At 46.1% G+C, this 15,692-nt stretch overlaps 1 protein-coding gene across 1 annotated transcript in view; it reads right to left on the bottom strand.

Annotated features, from left to right (window-relative positions):
- Positions 1-7,688: 7,688 nt before the first annotated feature.
- The window catches only part of LOC144152429 (copper-transporting ATPase 2-like), a 65,657-nt gene continuing 57,653 nt past the window's right edge, over positions 7,689-15,692 (bottom strand). The window contains exon 21 of the mRNA XM_077683700.1: positions 7,689-7,984. Within this exon, the coding sequence (XP_077539826.1) occupies positions 7,765-7,984 (220 nt within the window). The 3' untranslated portion in view covers positions 7,689-7,764. The remainder of the gene's footprint in view (positions 7,985-15,692) is intronic.

Genomic DNA, 15,692 nt, shown 5'->3' with positions numbered 1-15,692 from the left:
CCAGGAAGCATGTATGGCAGTGTTGCGGAATGGGCAGCCCCATTTCATTCCAATCACATTCTGAGGAATTAGAACTTTCCGCAATTCCATTCCTTTTGATTCCGCGGAATGCTAAAATTTTGCCCAATCCCACTCCTAAAATGGCGGGTAAGTCCCCCCCCCCCCCCCCAAAAAAAAAAAAAAAAAAAAGGAAACGTGAGGGCACGGGTATTTCAACCTAGGACTCTTGTTTACAATTGAGGCGGTACCTCGCCGCCACGAAGCCAGACAACTTATGGCACGTACTCGTATAACAAACGCTCAAGAAGACTAGTGATACATTTTCTACATGAGGCACTCCTGCAATATGGTAATCTCGTAGTCGCATGAAATCGCACGGGAAGCTTTGCCTCCGTGGCATTGAATTTGCATTTCCAGGTGGAACCACGCATGGCACAACGTCAGAGTACACCTGCGGGCGGGTGCATCCAACGGGCCCAAGGAGGTTTAAATTCTGGGATCGGCATACGTCCGACGTATCTTCAGTCGCTGGGGTCGCGATATGTGCGACGTATCTTTAGACACAGCGTATAAATATTTGCATGATCAGCATGTTGTAATGGCTTGCTCTTGTGCAGCTTGAGAGCAATACGTATAGTGATCAGCTTGTTTCGCTTGGCTTAGCCTAGCTGTAATGTGTTACCTGGCTCAACACTGGTGCCATTACACTGCGCACAGGCATGTCGCCTGTACCTTGCTCACATCTACATGCACTCATAATTATGTGCCAACCCCAGGGACAGTAGAGTAGCATCAGGATACAGCGTAGAGGCTAGCTCATGCAATGCTGTAAACAATGCATGCCGTGAGCCCTTAGCGCATGGTTTTGGAGCAAACTGTAGCGCTCAGTTTTTTTATACATTCATTCAGTTTGCACCCTAGGGCACATCTAGGGAGTCACAGGTAGGGAGTCAACCGGTTAGAGCACAGGGCTGCCCGGGAGTGTCTCTCGCATCCTCCCATGGTGTCCTCGGACCCACACCCTCAGGACACAGATCTAACGCCAAGGAAGAATCCTCAGTCGTCAATGCCTTCGGGAATCCCCCCCTACGGGTTTCCCCACAACCCTGAAACACCACCCTAGAAAAGGAGAAGTTGTTCCCAATAATACATATGCAAACTCTGCTGGTTCAAAAGCCGGCTTGGCTGAAGATCACAGCTGAAGACAGAGCTCATCTAAAAATCCAGCCCATTTCACTCCGAGCAAACGCCGCCTCCTTCCATTCCCATTCTATTCCTCCATTAATGTTATCGCCAACCAATTCCTATTCCATTATGGGGTCACGAAAAGGCGGAATGAATCCGGAGTCATTTCAATTCTTAAGTGCTAACCCTGCAACACTGCTGTATGGGAATGTTATGCAGCAGACTCCTGTTAAGACGAACTTAAAGGGACTGAGAAATTTTCTTTGTGATATCAAAAATTCATCTTAAAGCGGAGATATTTCTGCATTGAGAGCAAAAATGTTGTTTGTCTTAACTGCATGTAGTTTGTCTTAACTGAGTTCATCTTAACTGGAGACTACTGTAAATTTATTAATGTTGAAGTGGAAGTTGACTTCTGCACTTTGGTCGCATGTATACCCTGATAACCACGTTAGAGCAGTGGAGACATGCCTGCTCAGGCCCGATGCTGATCTTCAAAAACCTCGTCCAACTAACCTCACACATCGCACTGCCGCCTGTGCTCAAAGGGGGCATTTCTGGGATATCCCATGCCCTGTCCTCTCTTTCCTAGTTTTTGTACCAACTAAAGCTGATCATCATCATCATCCTCCAGGGTGCTACTGAAATTCCTTAATTAAAAAGTGTTAAGCAGGGTTCACTCTATCCAGGGAGTCCAGTGGACTTGCTTGCAGACATCTACCCCACCACATTTCTTTTGAATCTGTTCGTTTATGTTTTTTTAATTCACAATTATTAATCTGATTTTCTAGTGCACCTTCAATTATTGTGTGGCCAAACTCAGGTGAGCTCTGTGCCAACTGTGCATGCACATCTGCACATAGGGGCTTTAGGTACTAGGTGTGGAGAAAATAGTATGCTGCTGATTCCACTATGCTGCCACCAGCAACACTATGACACTGTGTGCTTTCATCAATGAAACTTCCTCAGCCTCAGTGCTTGGTGTTCCGCACCTGTTGGGTGCTTCTTTGCGACTGGTTTCGCTAGCCTTCTGTGTGCCCCTTTTCATGTCCACCAGCCAGGAGAAGCGAATGGCAGACACGTGCACCTCACCGTGATTTATTTCTTGCAGGTGGTGTACGTGCTAATATTCCTGTTTCGAACATTACTTTTGATTTCTCCAGACATGTTCTAGCTTACTGATAATTCTTCAGGCTAGCTACAAAATTAATTAACCAGATGATTCCGCCTTCGCATGTAAAGCTGCTTAAATTGTCCCAAGAAATTCTTGGTTCCACTGAGCAAGCTGTAAATTTAGAGATCACATGTCTCCTCATTAACCGCATGCGCAATGGCCTATCGCACGAACGTCTGGTGTGCTGCTGCCCCATGGCCCGGTCCTGCTCCTTGGGCCTTGGCGGGAGTTCTCGTCCTGTCTTCAACCCCGGTGTCATGTAAAGTTTGTGGACTGCGTCACTGTGGTGAGTGTGTGTGTCGTCGAGAGACTGCATCAAGTGTGAACTGTCGCAGAGACTCTTGGGTTGGGGACTTGTTATAGCCTTGTGGGGGTGTGCTGTATTTGCCCTTTTGGGTTGTTTCGTGCAGACCTAGCGACGTCGTAAGGAGGGGGGATGTGGGGACCACGTGGGTCCCCATGCTGGCCGCGCAGCACCATTAGGACTAGCTGCCCAGTGCCGTCGAAGCGGGGAAGCCGCCTCGGCGGCAAAGCCGCGCGAGCGTGTGCGCCCTCGTGCATGCGCGCCGTGCGCTTCCCCATCAACGATCAGGGCGCACGGAGTGCTGGCCCCCTAGTGGCCGGCTTCCCCACCAGCACCCTCCTCCCCCTCTGGAGACCCTTCTCTACAACCGAGGTTACGTCGTTACGTCGTAAGCAGGACTGGTCTGCTTAGGCACCTTCCCTCCTGTTCTGTGGCGTAGGGCATTTCCTGCGAGGTCTGGAACCGTGCGGGTCGGACAAACAAGCTAGCGTTCCTTGACCCCAAGACGAGGCAAGTCTCCCCTCAGGATATGACCCGAGTCAGCGGCCACGGACGACTTACTGAGCTCGTGGGGACTTCGTCCCCCACCCAAGCTCGACACAGCCTGTCCAGTGCGTGTTCCATTTTATGACTGAGCAATAAAGCCTCATTTGTCGACATTGCCTGGCTCTGAGCGCATCATTCACCTCCCGGTGAGTCGAACGAACTGTCGGCGGTGTCCCCGTGACGCCGCTATGGGGATTACGGCTCTGGTGCTCGTGTTCTAGCTTGCTAGCCAGGTAATACGGTCCCTTCTGTAGCCGTGGACCCCACAAATGTGAAAGCATTAGTGTTGAACTGTGGAACCATAGTGTGTGCACTGCCATTTTTCAGAGCTGCTGTTGATGTTGGCGGTTCAGAGTCTATCGCTTCATACACCGCACCGGTGGAATTTGTGGAACAAGTGTTGCATGGTAGACAGCGCGTTTATTCTATGCACGGTAATGATGCAGTGCTTACACTGGCACATGTCCAGTGGTGTGCATTTGAGGCGTTTTTTCTCAAAATGAGCCAGATCCAGAAACCGAAACTAACTCAGATAAAACTGCACTGACAAGAAAAACTCTCCAACTGTCCCCTAAAAAAGGAGTCGCAACAAAATGGGTGAAATAACGCTCTGAAAAAGTGTACACAGATAGTAATTCGTATCGAAAATGAGCCAGATCCTGCTGCTTCACGGACCAAAGTGAACCAAATCCATTTGCCCAATGGGAGTTTTTGGCTTGACTGTTCAGACTGTTTCGTGGGTGTTTTCAGAAGTTTTTTTTTTCTTTTCGGAGCTGGCTTATCATGAATTCAGATGGCAATTAGGAGATTGGCAAAAGATTTGTCCCTTAATGTCAATGACGAAGTGAAGGGAAGAAGTGAAAGAAACGAAACTGAGGGATGTGAAACCATGAATTCACCTCGTCTCTTCCGTCCCTACGGAGTAACTCTGGTTATATTTATTTTTTTACTACCATCTTTACCATTTCAGTAACTAACTAAATAGCCGCCGCTTACAAGCCCTAGCATATCCTCCCCCCTTGAGAGTACGAACCTTATTCAGTAAGGTGAACAAGAATATATGAGCAGCCTTCTTGGGAAGCGTTTCGGAAATTTATCGCAAGGCAATGAAGAGCTTCCTTACTTTGTGAGTGCTTTCAGGCATGCTTAATAAAATTATCCTAGGGAAGATTTCGAAAAGAGCTGCTAATGGTGCCAAGAGAACTCACCTGCTCTCCGTGCATAGTTCCACTGTTCTTGAAGCCCTTTTGCATACATTTAATGCCTTTTCCACCAAAACTCAATCGCATCATTGAAAGTCAATTTAAATAAAGTTTTCGTACGAATACCGCATCAACTTGTGTTTCAATTCAGTATGAGCCAAATCCAAACTTACCACCTTAATATTGCTGAAATTCACCACATAATTTTTAATTACTTGTGGCCATAAACTCCCCCTAGTTGACATGTAAAATATATCATATAATAGATTTGATAGCATAGCATTTAGGTCTGGTAACAAACTTCCGCTTGCTTCTCAAATTTGCGTTCGGTAAATCTGGCTCATTTCGAAAAAAGAAAAAAAAGCCTCATTTGTCCTTGCATAATCATCATTTGCCCCTTTGCAATGTTTTCTTTCTCTTTCGGTTACTGTGACTGAGAGGCTTGGCCAATTGTCCTTTTCAGCCCCACATACATATACGACATTACAAGGAACATGCTTTGATACTCACCTAATTGTCACTTGTGTAATTACCATGCTCAAGTTTCTCCTGTAGCACTGAGTACGTCTCTGGCCAACGCCACCTGTATAGCACTGCCTGTCACATCACCAGCTTCCCAATGGGAACAGTAGGGATGCCTAGTTCAACTGCTCCTCCGTGGTGTGGCATACAAAAGTGGGCCTCCCGGCTTACATCACTGCTCGAGCTTGGCATGCAGCAGCTTGACAGGCAGAAACTGAGAAAACACGCATGCATAGGAGTGGCATTTTGCAAAGGCTGGACAAACCCAGTAAATTGTTTCTTATAGTTTCTGCAAAGCGGTACTGCCAAGTGGGTGACTGCCAGAGACTGGAGCGCACATGAAGGCTAGGGTGTGGGGAAGGGCAGGAGAGAGCAGTAGGAGTGGCTGTTTGGCCTTTTTCGGCTGGGGTGACAGGCAACATAATACAGGCAACACTGCTCTAACATGTTCCTAAATCGAAGGCAACAACCCGTTTACTATGTCCACTTTCAGTCAGCTAGAATCGAGATGCAGTATCCCAGGCTTATCTTACATTCTAGAGGAGGACTGTGGTTCGAATCTCACGCAGTGAAAAATTTACCGTTTTCTTTCCAATTCAATTCGCCCCGAAAAATGTGATGTCATTCTGAGCATTCATCAACCTGTTTTTCTTATCCTTTGGGCAATTGACCATTTTGAGTGCTATGAATGCTGGAGTTCTGACCAACATGGTCAACTATGTTTTGGCACTGTCAGAGCAGCAAAAGTTGCAAAGAGGGGAACAGCGCAACACAGACGAAGCACATGAAGAAAGTGACAACCACGAGCGCCGACTTCCAACTGAAATTTATTTTTCGGCATGTCATATATACGTATACGCTGACAGTCAAAAAATACAAGAAAGCAGAAATAACATGAATGCTGGTGATACCTAACCCAGGCAATCGTCACACTACACCAACGCCATGTGCCACAAATGGCATTGGTGTACTGTGACGATTGCCTGGGTTATTACCAGCATTCATGTTATGTCTGCTTTCTTGTATTTTTAGATGCGACTGCATCTCATTCACTCGCCTTGTCCATGCAGCGTCGTCGGCGTTGTTGTCGTCCGCCCCTCCCCCATTCTCCTCGCCGCGCGAGCTGCGCTCTCCGCCGCTCACCCCCTCTCCTCTCCGATGCCCCTCTCTCGCGAGCGCCATTAGATTGGATTCGAATGGATTGGCTTGGCTTGGATTAAAGTGGATTGTGTTGCGCATTGCCGCGCCAGACGCACTGGCGCCGGCGCATGTGCAGTACTCTCTCTCTCCGCCGTCTCCTCTCCTTCGGGCGCGCTGCGCATATAACCGGTGTGCCGCTCTCCGGCGGCCTTTCGGTCGACGGTTGCTCTCCGCTTGCGCTTGAACCCCCCTCAGCGTCGCATCACACCAGGGTTCCCGCGAGGGGAGTTGGGCGTAATTTTTTTGACTGTCAGTGTATACGTATATATGACATGCCGAAAAATAAATTTCAGTTGGAAGTCGGCGCTCGTGGTTGTCACTTTCTTCATGTGCTTCGTCTGTGTTGCGCTGTTCCCCTCTTTGCAGTTATGCACCAACTCGCCCAAGCCTTCACCACTGCATGCAGAAGTTGGCTCTGCTGCACAATGTGTGCACTTCCCGGCTTCGCTGCATGGCTTGGCTCCGTGGGTGGGCTCTTTCGCATGACGCCGAGGCTAACATGGGTTGGCTAACTGTCAAGTGGAACACTAGTGGTGCTAAATTTATAAGCCAAAATGTAGTTCCCTGTAACCATAGTGGTGTGAGTGAGAAATCAAGTGTTAATGCTGGTCAGGAATGCTTACAGAAAGGTCATAACAGCATGCTGACCAAGGTCGAACATACTTCCTGTACTTGAAGCGTGTTAGAAAACCCTCATTTCTTCAAGTCAGTGTACGCCAAATTTTTGTCCTATTGCTTTGCCATTGTTGTCTTAATATTTTGTTTTTTATTTTTGTACCATTTTTTATCAAGTACTTGAACTCTCAGGTGTGCAAGTCCCAACTGCCTATACCTTTCTTTGCAGCTATGTTTTGGAAGCTCTATACACAGTAAATAAAAGATATTGATATTTGCATTCGAAAATAGGTTTTTGGTCACAAAGTATCTGGTTTAGAGGGGCCATAAAGACAAATTGCAAGTTTGGTTCATTTGAAAGATTTCCTCGTTAGAATAGCACTGACACCACTTCAACGCAAACTTCACTCAAATAGGCTGTATATAATAAGTCCTAAATGGTATTGTAGTGTCATCTAGGAGGACTGAGCAGTAAATGGCGAAACAAGGTGTTTCGCCATTCACTGCAGCCCTAGTCAACACGCTTACGTTTGTTGCCCTGGATAAGTCATCGCAGATGTCATGAAACACACGGTTTAGCAAGAGAATTGAAACTCTGGCTTAAATTTTTTGATTTCTCAGTGAATAAAGGATCGTTTGCTGCCAGACAAGAGCCGGGCCATCATAAAACACCAAATCTTTCAAATAAAATAAACTTGTATTTTGCCTTCATGGCCCATTTAAAATGAAAGTTTCCAGACACATTTCTTTTACATTTACATGCCTGTAACTTCCGTCCAGAAAAATGCTTAAACAAGCTCTGCCAATTAGTCTACACTATCATCATGATAAAATGTAGTACAGAATGCAAATGGGGTGACGACCCCAGTTTTCACAGTTGTGCCTTTATGCGTTGGTGCTGCGAGTGGCACGTTTGTGTTCTCGACATTGCACTGAACTCATACAGACTAACTCGTTTTCACACATCAGTGTCCCTTTAATATGACAAGGGAATAAAAAAGAACAGCAAGTGCTCCTTAGAGAGAAGAATGCTGCATGTTTTCGGTGGGTAGCACAAGTTCCTGCTGGACACACACTTCAGGCAAAAATGAGTCTCTCATGGGTAGACCCTGTATGTTTGTATTGTCGAGCACACTTGCAGAAAGAGGCTTGGAGCAGTGTAAAATATCCGTAGGAAGGTTCTTTGGTGAAGACCCACTCGAGTAAGTGGACTTGTCCAGGACTGGCTTCCGATACCTGAACACAAGTGTGCAAACAAAAAGAAACAACACATCAGATGTATAAAAATGTGGTGCATAAAAAACTGACTGCAGAAACAAAATCAAAAGCATGCAACAAAGCAGGTGATCGCAGCGCCCCACTACAGTGCACCTCATTACACAGTTCAAACTTTTTCAGATTGTAACGTGCAATTCTCAATAACAGACTTCCTATTTTTAGGCTTACTAGAGCTATAAAGAACATGTACTGTATTTACTCATACGTAAGTCAATTTAAAAGTAAAGACCAACTCCCACCTCATAAATGTCATGTCAAAGAAAAAGGGCACAATTATAAAGTAACTTGCCACTAACATGCAGACTGAACAATAGAACCTTTTCAAGATAAGGTGCTTGTTTGTCACTGAAAGTGAACGCTTTGTCATCCCAGTAGGACGTGCATGGCTCATAGTTCACATGAGAACACTGTTGGCAACCCATCGTTTTTTTTTTCTTGTTTTTTTTTTTTTTTTGAGACACACCCAGCTGGCAGACTGCCCTTTTGTTGTCTCGTTTCTTCCTCGCATCTGTGTCTTCTGCTCTGCAGTAATGAATGTGTACCAATAATATCGGCTATCTGTTTTGAAGTAAAAAAAAGCCTGTACAGCATCTGGGGACATGAGTCCTTTCATGACCAATTATTAAATGAGTAGGGATGCTTGAATATTTGAATTTAATTAAACAACTTGATTCAAGTTAAAATTCCTAGTGTTCAAAATCACAAGTAATTAAATACATCAAATATTCAAACTTTTTTTTTTCAAATATTCCAAAAAGGAAAAACAGTGCAATCGAAGAAAAAACAGCGCAAATCGAGTTAAGGACAGAGAGAGGGCAAGAAGGACTTCGCTAAAGAAGTTTCGTATCTCTTAGAATCCTTGCCGCAGGCCTGCGAACCTAATTGGATAGATACCAAGATACACTAACTGGCACTTACTGCCTTTGCATGCAAAACTGCCTTGTTTAATATGACCTTTTTTTCTTTGTTTTAACAGCGTTTTCTTTGTTTTAACAAAGTTTGAACTTTGTTTTCCATTAAAAACTCGCTTAATGGAAAACATTGGGTTGTCGGCTGAAGAAATATGAAGGGTGTGTTGTCTGTATAGTTCAGGAAAATGTCGTGTGGTGTCGAGTGCCTTGCATGTAATGAAGATGTTAACTACAAATAGGGCCTCTCTGCACCTGCTACAGAAGGGTCTTCGAGATCCTGTGAGCAGATACAAGTGCGTTGCCTGCATGTGCCCTACCAATAGCCTAGCCAAGGCCAGTTTTGTGTATCTGTTGCGTGTCAGTGGTGTATGGTCCCAAGTGTGGTTTTATTACGTGTAATTTGTGGTCTGTCTGTGTTCACTCCAGTGTGTTTGCCAGGCTTTACAAAGGTGTTGCCATATGTGGTTTGAGGTCAGTGTAAGGTACTGTTGTTATGGCTATTGCACAAACAACACTTAACCCTTTGATGCCCAAAACTTTATTATTTTGCTTAAGCGTGTGAGAAGTTTTTTATGATCCACAAGGACTTCTGACATTACAAATATGAAATCAGAAAAAAATTTGGTTCATTAGGACGGACACTAGGATCCACTGGGCACTGGCTGCCCATATATCACTCGAACAAGAGAGCTACCTTGATCACCATGATTTATGGTTCAAGTGAAGACAACAACGTAAAGTTTGTATTGCTATCATTTGTAATAACAACGAAATTGCACAATTTCGGTTACCTGTCACTAGCCCATTGAGCCACCCGGGCTCGATGCGAGTTGACACCCTTAAACAAAATTTTTTTTAGCCCACGGAAGTACGCGCTGCCCTCTCTGCTTTAATTTTTGAAGGTCCGCGATCCTTTGTCTGTCGATAGATGGTGTTAAATGTTGGAAAAACCACAAAGTGCGAGAGAAAAAAAAAATATTGCTTGAGTTGTTGCTCCTGAGCAACACTGGGCATCAAAGGGTTAATGAATCTGTATAGATGACGGATTTTTAAGAATGTGGTGGTGTGTACACTCATGGTTCTGCATGCATTGAAGTTCAGACCATGACACCACAGTTGAGGTTTTAGAAGCACCACTGTAAAATTCTGCACATTTAATTTCTTTTTAATTTCACTAGCACTGAAGTGGCGTATAATTTCCGGCATAAAAGCTTTATAAAAGCACGAACTAGAACTAATTATGGCACTCAAACACTTAAATGGCAAATTCCTAGTCTTTTGAACAATCACCCTGTACTATTTGACATGGTTGAACACACTTCCTCGGTATACGCTTTTAAATGGAAAACCAAAATGTATTTTCTCCATGATGTGTAAGATTTTTCTTGTAGATCTGTTGACTTTGTGATTTTTTATGCTATATTACTTTTTCTGCGCAAAAACGAAGAGTGGGCACGATAATTTTATTTCTATTACATTTTGTTACGCAAGAAAATCGTGTAATTCTCTTCAGTTATGTCTTCTTAGTATGCTTTATTTTGGCATATGTTGCTGTTGTTACACCGGAAGTGTGCATGCTTGTTGTATGTATTTTGGCATGTATAGCTGCTTCTGCTGTCGCTTGTGCTGTCAGGTGCTAGGGGCCTAGTCAGGCGAGTATTGCAGTCGTCTTTGGCGGCAGCTGCTGCACCTGGGGCGACTGCAATGCCTCAATCGCCTTTCGCCTCAGCACCTTGGCAATTTTATTGTCAGAAGTTCAATAAACAAACAAACAAGGGTATTTATACTGCAGAGACAGAAAGTGCTGCAATATTGCAGTTCATGGTAACCTGTTTTTATCAAGTTTCATAAAAGATAGATCACAAGGTACTGCACAAACTTGCCAAGATGGTAAAATGTCAGAAAAAGATAATGTGTACACTTAAAAAAAAAGCAAACGGTGAGATCCAAAGCTCGCTCTCTCACTCTAAGTGAGAAGGGAAGAGCAGTGGACGGGCAATTTACAAACAGCAGGGATGTAGATGTATCATTAAGGACAGGTTGAAAAAGATGGTTCTTCACTGATGAATTTTTAACCCTTTCCTGTCGGGTGTTTCTGGCCGTGGCACACCCCCAGTGTCAGCTTGGTTTCCGAAATATGAGGGAAGAAACATAGTGATTTATTTGACTATAATAGCGCCCGGAACGTAACGCGTCGAAAGGAAAGAGCGTGGATGAGAAATCGTCTTTCTTTCATATATGTTCAGTTAGCCGTGCACAATTCGGGGCGACGACCCCACCATCTTAACATCAGAAACTGACGCTGCGGAACTCGCACCCCTTCCTCGGATGAGAAACTCTCAGAATGCGAATCTGAGCTCGGCTCTTATTCGGATCGGAATCAAAGAACCATCGCTCCTGTCCGTAGTCGAAGGCCCCACGCGGTCAGCCATCCGAAAGTAACCACGCGCATGGAGGGAGCACTTTTAGCAGCCCACACAAGGCACAGAAATGAGCGAGCGAAAGCCGCGATTGAGTCACGTTTCAGTCTATTGGAGAAGCAACAGCACGCTGGGCTAACCTGGCATGCCATAGCAGACGCGGGAACAGAATAAAAAAAACCTAGAAACCCGTTGCGGATGGCACAACAACCCTTGCACCCGTAATGGCATGCGTGCCGCATGGTCACTCATCTCAACAGAGTACAGCACGCGGAGCGACCAAGCCCTCCAGCAATGAAGGCTGGGCGCGGTCGCTCCGTACTTTTCAATATACTGTTGCAGAAAGCTAGTGAATGTAAATACAAGCTACTAGAAAGATTCGACAGATGGCGCGAACAGTTCAGGCATGCCCACTTTGCGCTATGGCACGAATTTTTAAACGCACAATGGAGAACGTACTGGTACGTTAGTGACACTGCGGAGGAGAAATGCGAAAACATACCGGTACGTCAGTGACAGCGAAAGGGTTAAAAGCATAGAGCAAGTCCATGCACGTGCATTGGACTTCAAGGCACCACTTGTTACATTCAACATAGACTTTGGACTGAGCTAGTGCGGAAAGCACCCGATGCAAGACGAAGCCCCAAGTGCAGCACTGGGTCAAGCATTCTTAATGCTGTCTTTGTCGCCGATCCATACACGACACTGCCACAGTCCAAACGAGACCCCATCAAGGTGGTATAAAGACGGAGCAGGAGATCTTTGTCTGCACCATAAGATTGATGTTAAAGAACCTTGAGAATATTCATTGTTTTTAGACATTTATGCTTACGTTGTTTGATTTGCGGAATTAATGTGAGTATACTGTCCAGCACAACACCTAAAAACGTGTGCTCCTTTTCTACAGAAATTGATATGCCATTGAGAGTAATGTCAGGGTCTGGCTGTATTCTGTGCCTTCTGGAGAATACAATGCAAGTACTTTTTTCAGGATCGAGCTTAAACCCATTTTTATCAGCTCAGCCAGCAAGTTTCTTGACTTGACGTTCACAGCTGGACTTGGCGTTCACAGATAGACATATTACATGATTTAAAGGATACCTGGAAGCCGCCTACATACATGGCATAAGCAACTGTAGGTGGCAGTGCAAGAGAGTTCATCATAACTATGAACAGTGTGCAGCTTAAAACGCCGCCTTGAGGAATGCCATTTTCTTGCACGTGAACCTTTGAGAGTGCGCAAACAACTCTCACGCGAAATGTTCTCTCTGACAAGTAACTAGCCAGTGTGTTTAACATGTTGCCCGAAACACCGAATGACTTGAGGGCACTAAGGTTCCAATAACGCCAAGCAGTGTCATAGGCCTTCTCGAGGTCGAAGAACACTGTTACACAAATCTGTTTATGCACGAAGGCATCCTTGATGTACGAGTCAAGTGCGACGAGTTAGTCGTTCGTGGATCGCCCCACCCTAAAGCCTGCCTGGCAGCTCTCGAGAAGACCGTTAAACTCCAAAAAGTACACAAGTCTCCTGTTAATCATTTTCTCGAAAAGCTTACACAGGCAGCTTGTCAGGGCTATGGGATGGTAACTTGAGGGGGATGACGGGTCCTTTACCTCCTCTGGGAAAGCCACTACTATGGCCTCCCTCTAAGACTAAGGAAGGTGCCCCGAAAGCCATATTTTGTTGTACGGGCGTAGGAGTGTCTTAAGAGTGTGTGCGTGTAGGTGTTCTATCATGGTACATGTAATAACATGTACCATGATCTGAAGGCTTACCCGTTCTCAGAGCAGCCTTCAGCTCATGTAGAGAAAACAGGGAGTTGTAAGTCTGTGATTTGTTGTTGGCACATACAGACTTCTTTTCACAAGCGGTTTTATGTTTCAGGAAAGTGTTTGCATAGCGTGCAGAACTAGACACGTGTTGGAAGTGTTGTGCCAGTGTGTTAGCTTGCTCTTTGAGTGTGTTCCCTGTTGTACTGACCAGGGGTAGGCTGTGTGTATGTTTTCCGTTAAGTTTACGTATTCTTGTCCATACCTTTTGTATGTCTGTGTATGAGTTAATGGATGTAAGGAAGGGGCGCCAACTCTCCATTTTTGCCTCACGATGCACACGCTTCCCAAAAGCCTTCCAAAAGCTTTCCAAAAGCCTCCCAAAAAGCACAAAACGTACTCCACTTTCTTTCCCTGCTCACTGCCGTTCCGGCTGGTTCTGGCAGCGTTCAAACAAAGCACTAAACATACTCCGCACTCCTCTGCTGTTGCTTTTCCGGGAATTGGCCATTATGCTCTGTGGTTTTGTTGTTCAGCTGAGTGCCAACTTTTTTGTGTGTGCTCCTGGAACGCGCGCGCCGTACGATGGGCCAGTACATGAGCTACATAGTCGGTTTTAAACTGCAAGTGGTGGAGCATGCGTTGATGCACATAGAAACCGCGCAGCTGGGTGGCACTTCACTGTTGACCCACTGCGTGTACGCTACGGGCGAAAATGAGAGGTTTTTGGGCGGTGAACAGGGATCGCCGTGTGTCTCGTGGGCCCAAAAAAGGGAAGTTTCTCGGTGTGGAAGTTTTGGAGTGCTTTGACAGCAGGGAAGACAGTGCGCTGTGGGCCGACAACGAATGTGAAGCTGCAAGCGACTTCAGTGAGGACAGCTCCATGGCGAGTAGGGGGCCACTAGCATGTTGCGAATAAAAAAGTTTGATTACATAATTACCAACGTGTTTTCACGAAAATGGTAAGGCTCTGACAGCGCTTCTCTGAGCAACTTTATTGTATGAAATGTCAACTTTTAAAAATTTGCTGCAATTTTTTCCGCATAATGAACCCTCCCCCAAATTCACGCCTAATTTTCTGGAAAAAAAGTGGGTTCATTATGCGAGTAAATATGGTATTTACACTTAGGAATGACTGGAGTGTGTGTGTGTTGGTTCATGTGTTGTCTTGCGGGGCTGTTATTCTGGGAGGGGCCTTTTGGGGCTTCTCTGTTGGTTTGAACACCGCAGCCGTTCCCTGTGCTGCGTGCAGGCAGGTACGGTCCGATGTCCATCTCCTCATCAGATGTCTTGGGAGTGCCCACCGGACCGGGCCCCCAAGACTTGGCACCCTTTTGGGTGCCCTTCGTTTGAGCCGCCACCGCCGCCAGCATCGGGAGCACCACAGTTGGCACAGCCAGTGTGGCGAAGATGGGAGCCATTGCGTGTCCCTCCATACCCATCTCCTCAGTGCCCTCAGGTGTACTGGGGGCCGTGGAAGGAGAGTGGAAAGAGCAGCATTGCTCCTCATGGTGTCCGTGGCCACCACAACCGCTGTGGGCTTGCCCTGTGGTGTGGTGTGGTGGCGGGTTGGACTGCCTCAGGCAACCTGGGTGGGGGGAGCAGGACAAAGTCCGACTCGCAGTACTGAGTCCATGCTGAAACCAAACACCACTCAGCCACCGGTGAGCTGCGTCGGCGTACTTCTCCAGAAGAAAAGAGCCAAGCCTCTTTCGCGCCTAAGGGAAGATGTTCTCAGTGATTTTGATGTTGATTATTTTCTTTTTTAGTTGTACCTTTTCGCAGGTCCTGGAGTAGGCCGCATGTGGGCCCTGTCAGTTTATGCAAAGAAGTTGTTGTGTGTTGCACTTATCTGTCAGGTGATCATGTTGGGCACACTTGGCACAGGTCAATTGGCCCCAACACAAGGTAGTACCATGCCCGAACTGTTGGCACTTGAAGCAGCGCAGCGGATTCTGGATATATGCTCAGACGGAGCACCGGATTAGCCGGCATTTATCTGGACCGGAATAGTGGAACGGTCAAAGTCAGCATGATGTGTTTAGTGTGTACTACCTTATTGTCTCTTATTATGGTAATGTGCCTGACTGCCATCACACTGATTTCTCAGGCCTTCACGAAGATTTGCCTCCGTCTCGTTGGCTAGATGTGGCTCTGAGACCACACCCTGAGAGCCGTTAACTCTTTCGTGACCAGGCCATAGGCCATCGTTCATGGGTGATTGATGATTTTCAAACCTCCCACAAAAAGTACAAACAGCGCTATTCGGACAACTGACACTATCTGGCGTGCTCATTGGAAACACCTTTTTCAGTTTCGTTGCCGCTTGTTTACATTTTGCATGGGTAGACAGCGTTGCGAGTGAAATGTGAACCCAAGGTAGCAGCGAGTTGGGCAAAAATGGCACCCTGTTTCACTGCGCGCTCTGCACAGGCGGACAGCGGTTTTAGGGACTTCAGCTACTGCTGCTGCTGTTTTTTTTTTTACCCCAGCAGCAGTGATGACTCCAGCAACGATGTGGATTCTTGAGATTTTAGTTCTGATGAAGACTCTCTCATTCAG

Source organism: Haemaphysalis longicornis, unplaced genomic scaffold (assembly GCF_048455015.1).
Source record: "Haemaphysalis longicornis isolate Haplotype H1 unplaced genomic scaffold, Haemaphysalis longicornis Haplotype H1 scaffold_1, whole genome shotgun sequence".
Classification (NCBI taxonomy): domain Eukaryota; kingdom Metazoa; phylum Arthropoda; class Arachnida; order Ixodida; family Ixodidae; genus Haemaphysalis; species Haemaphysalis longicornis.
This window is presented reverse-complemented; position numbering and strand designations above follow the sequence as displayed.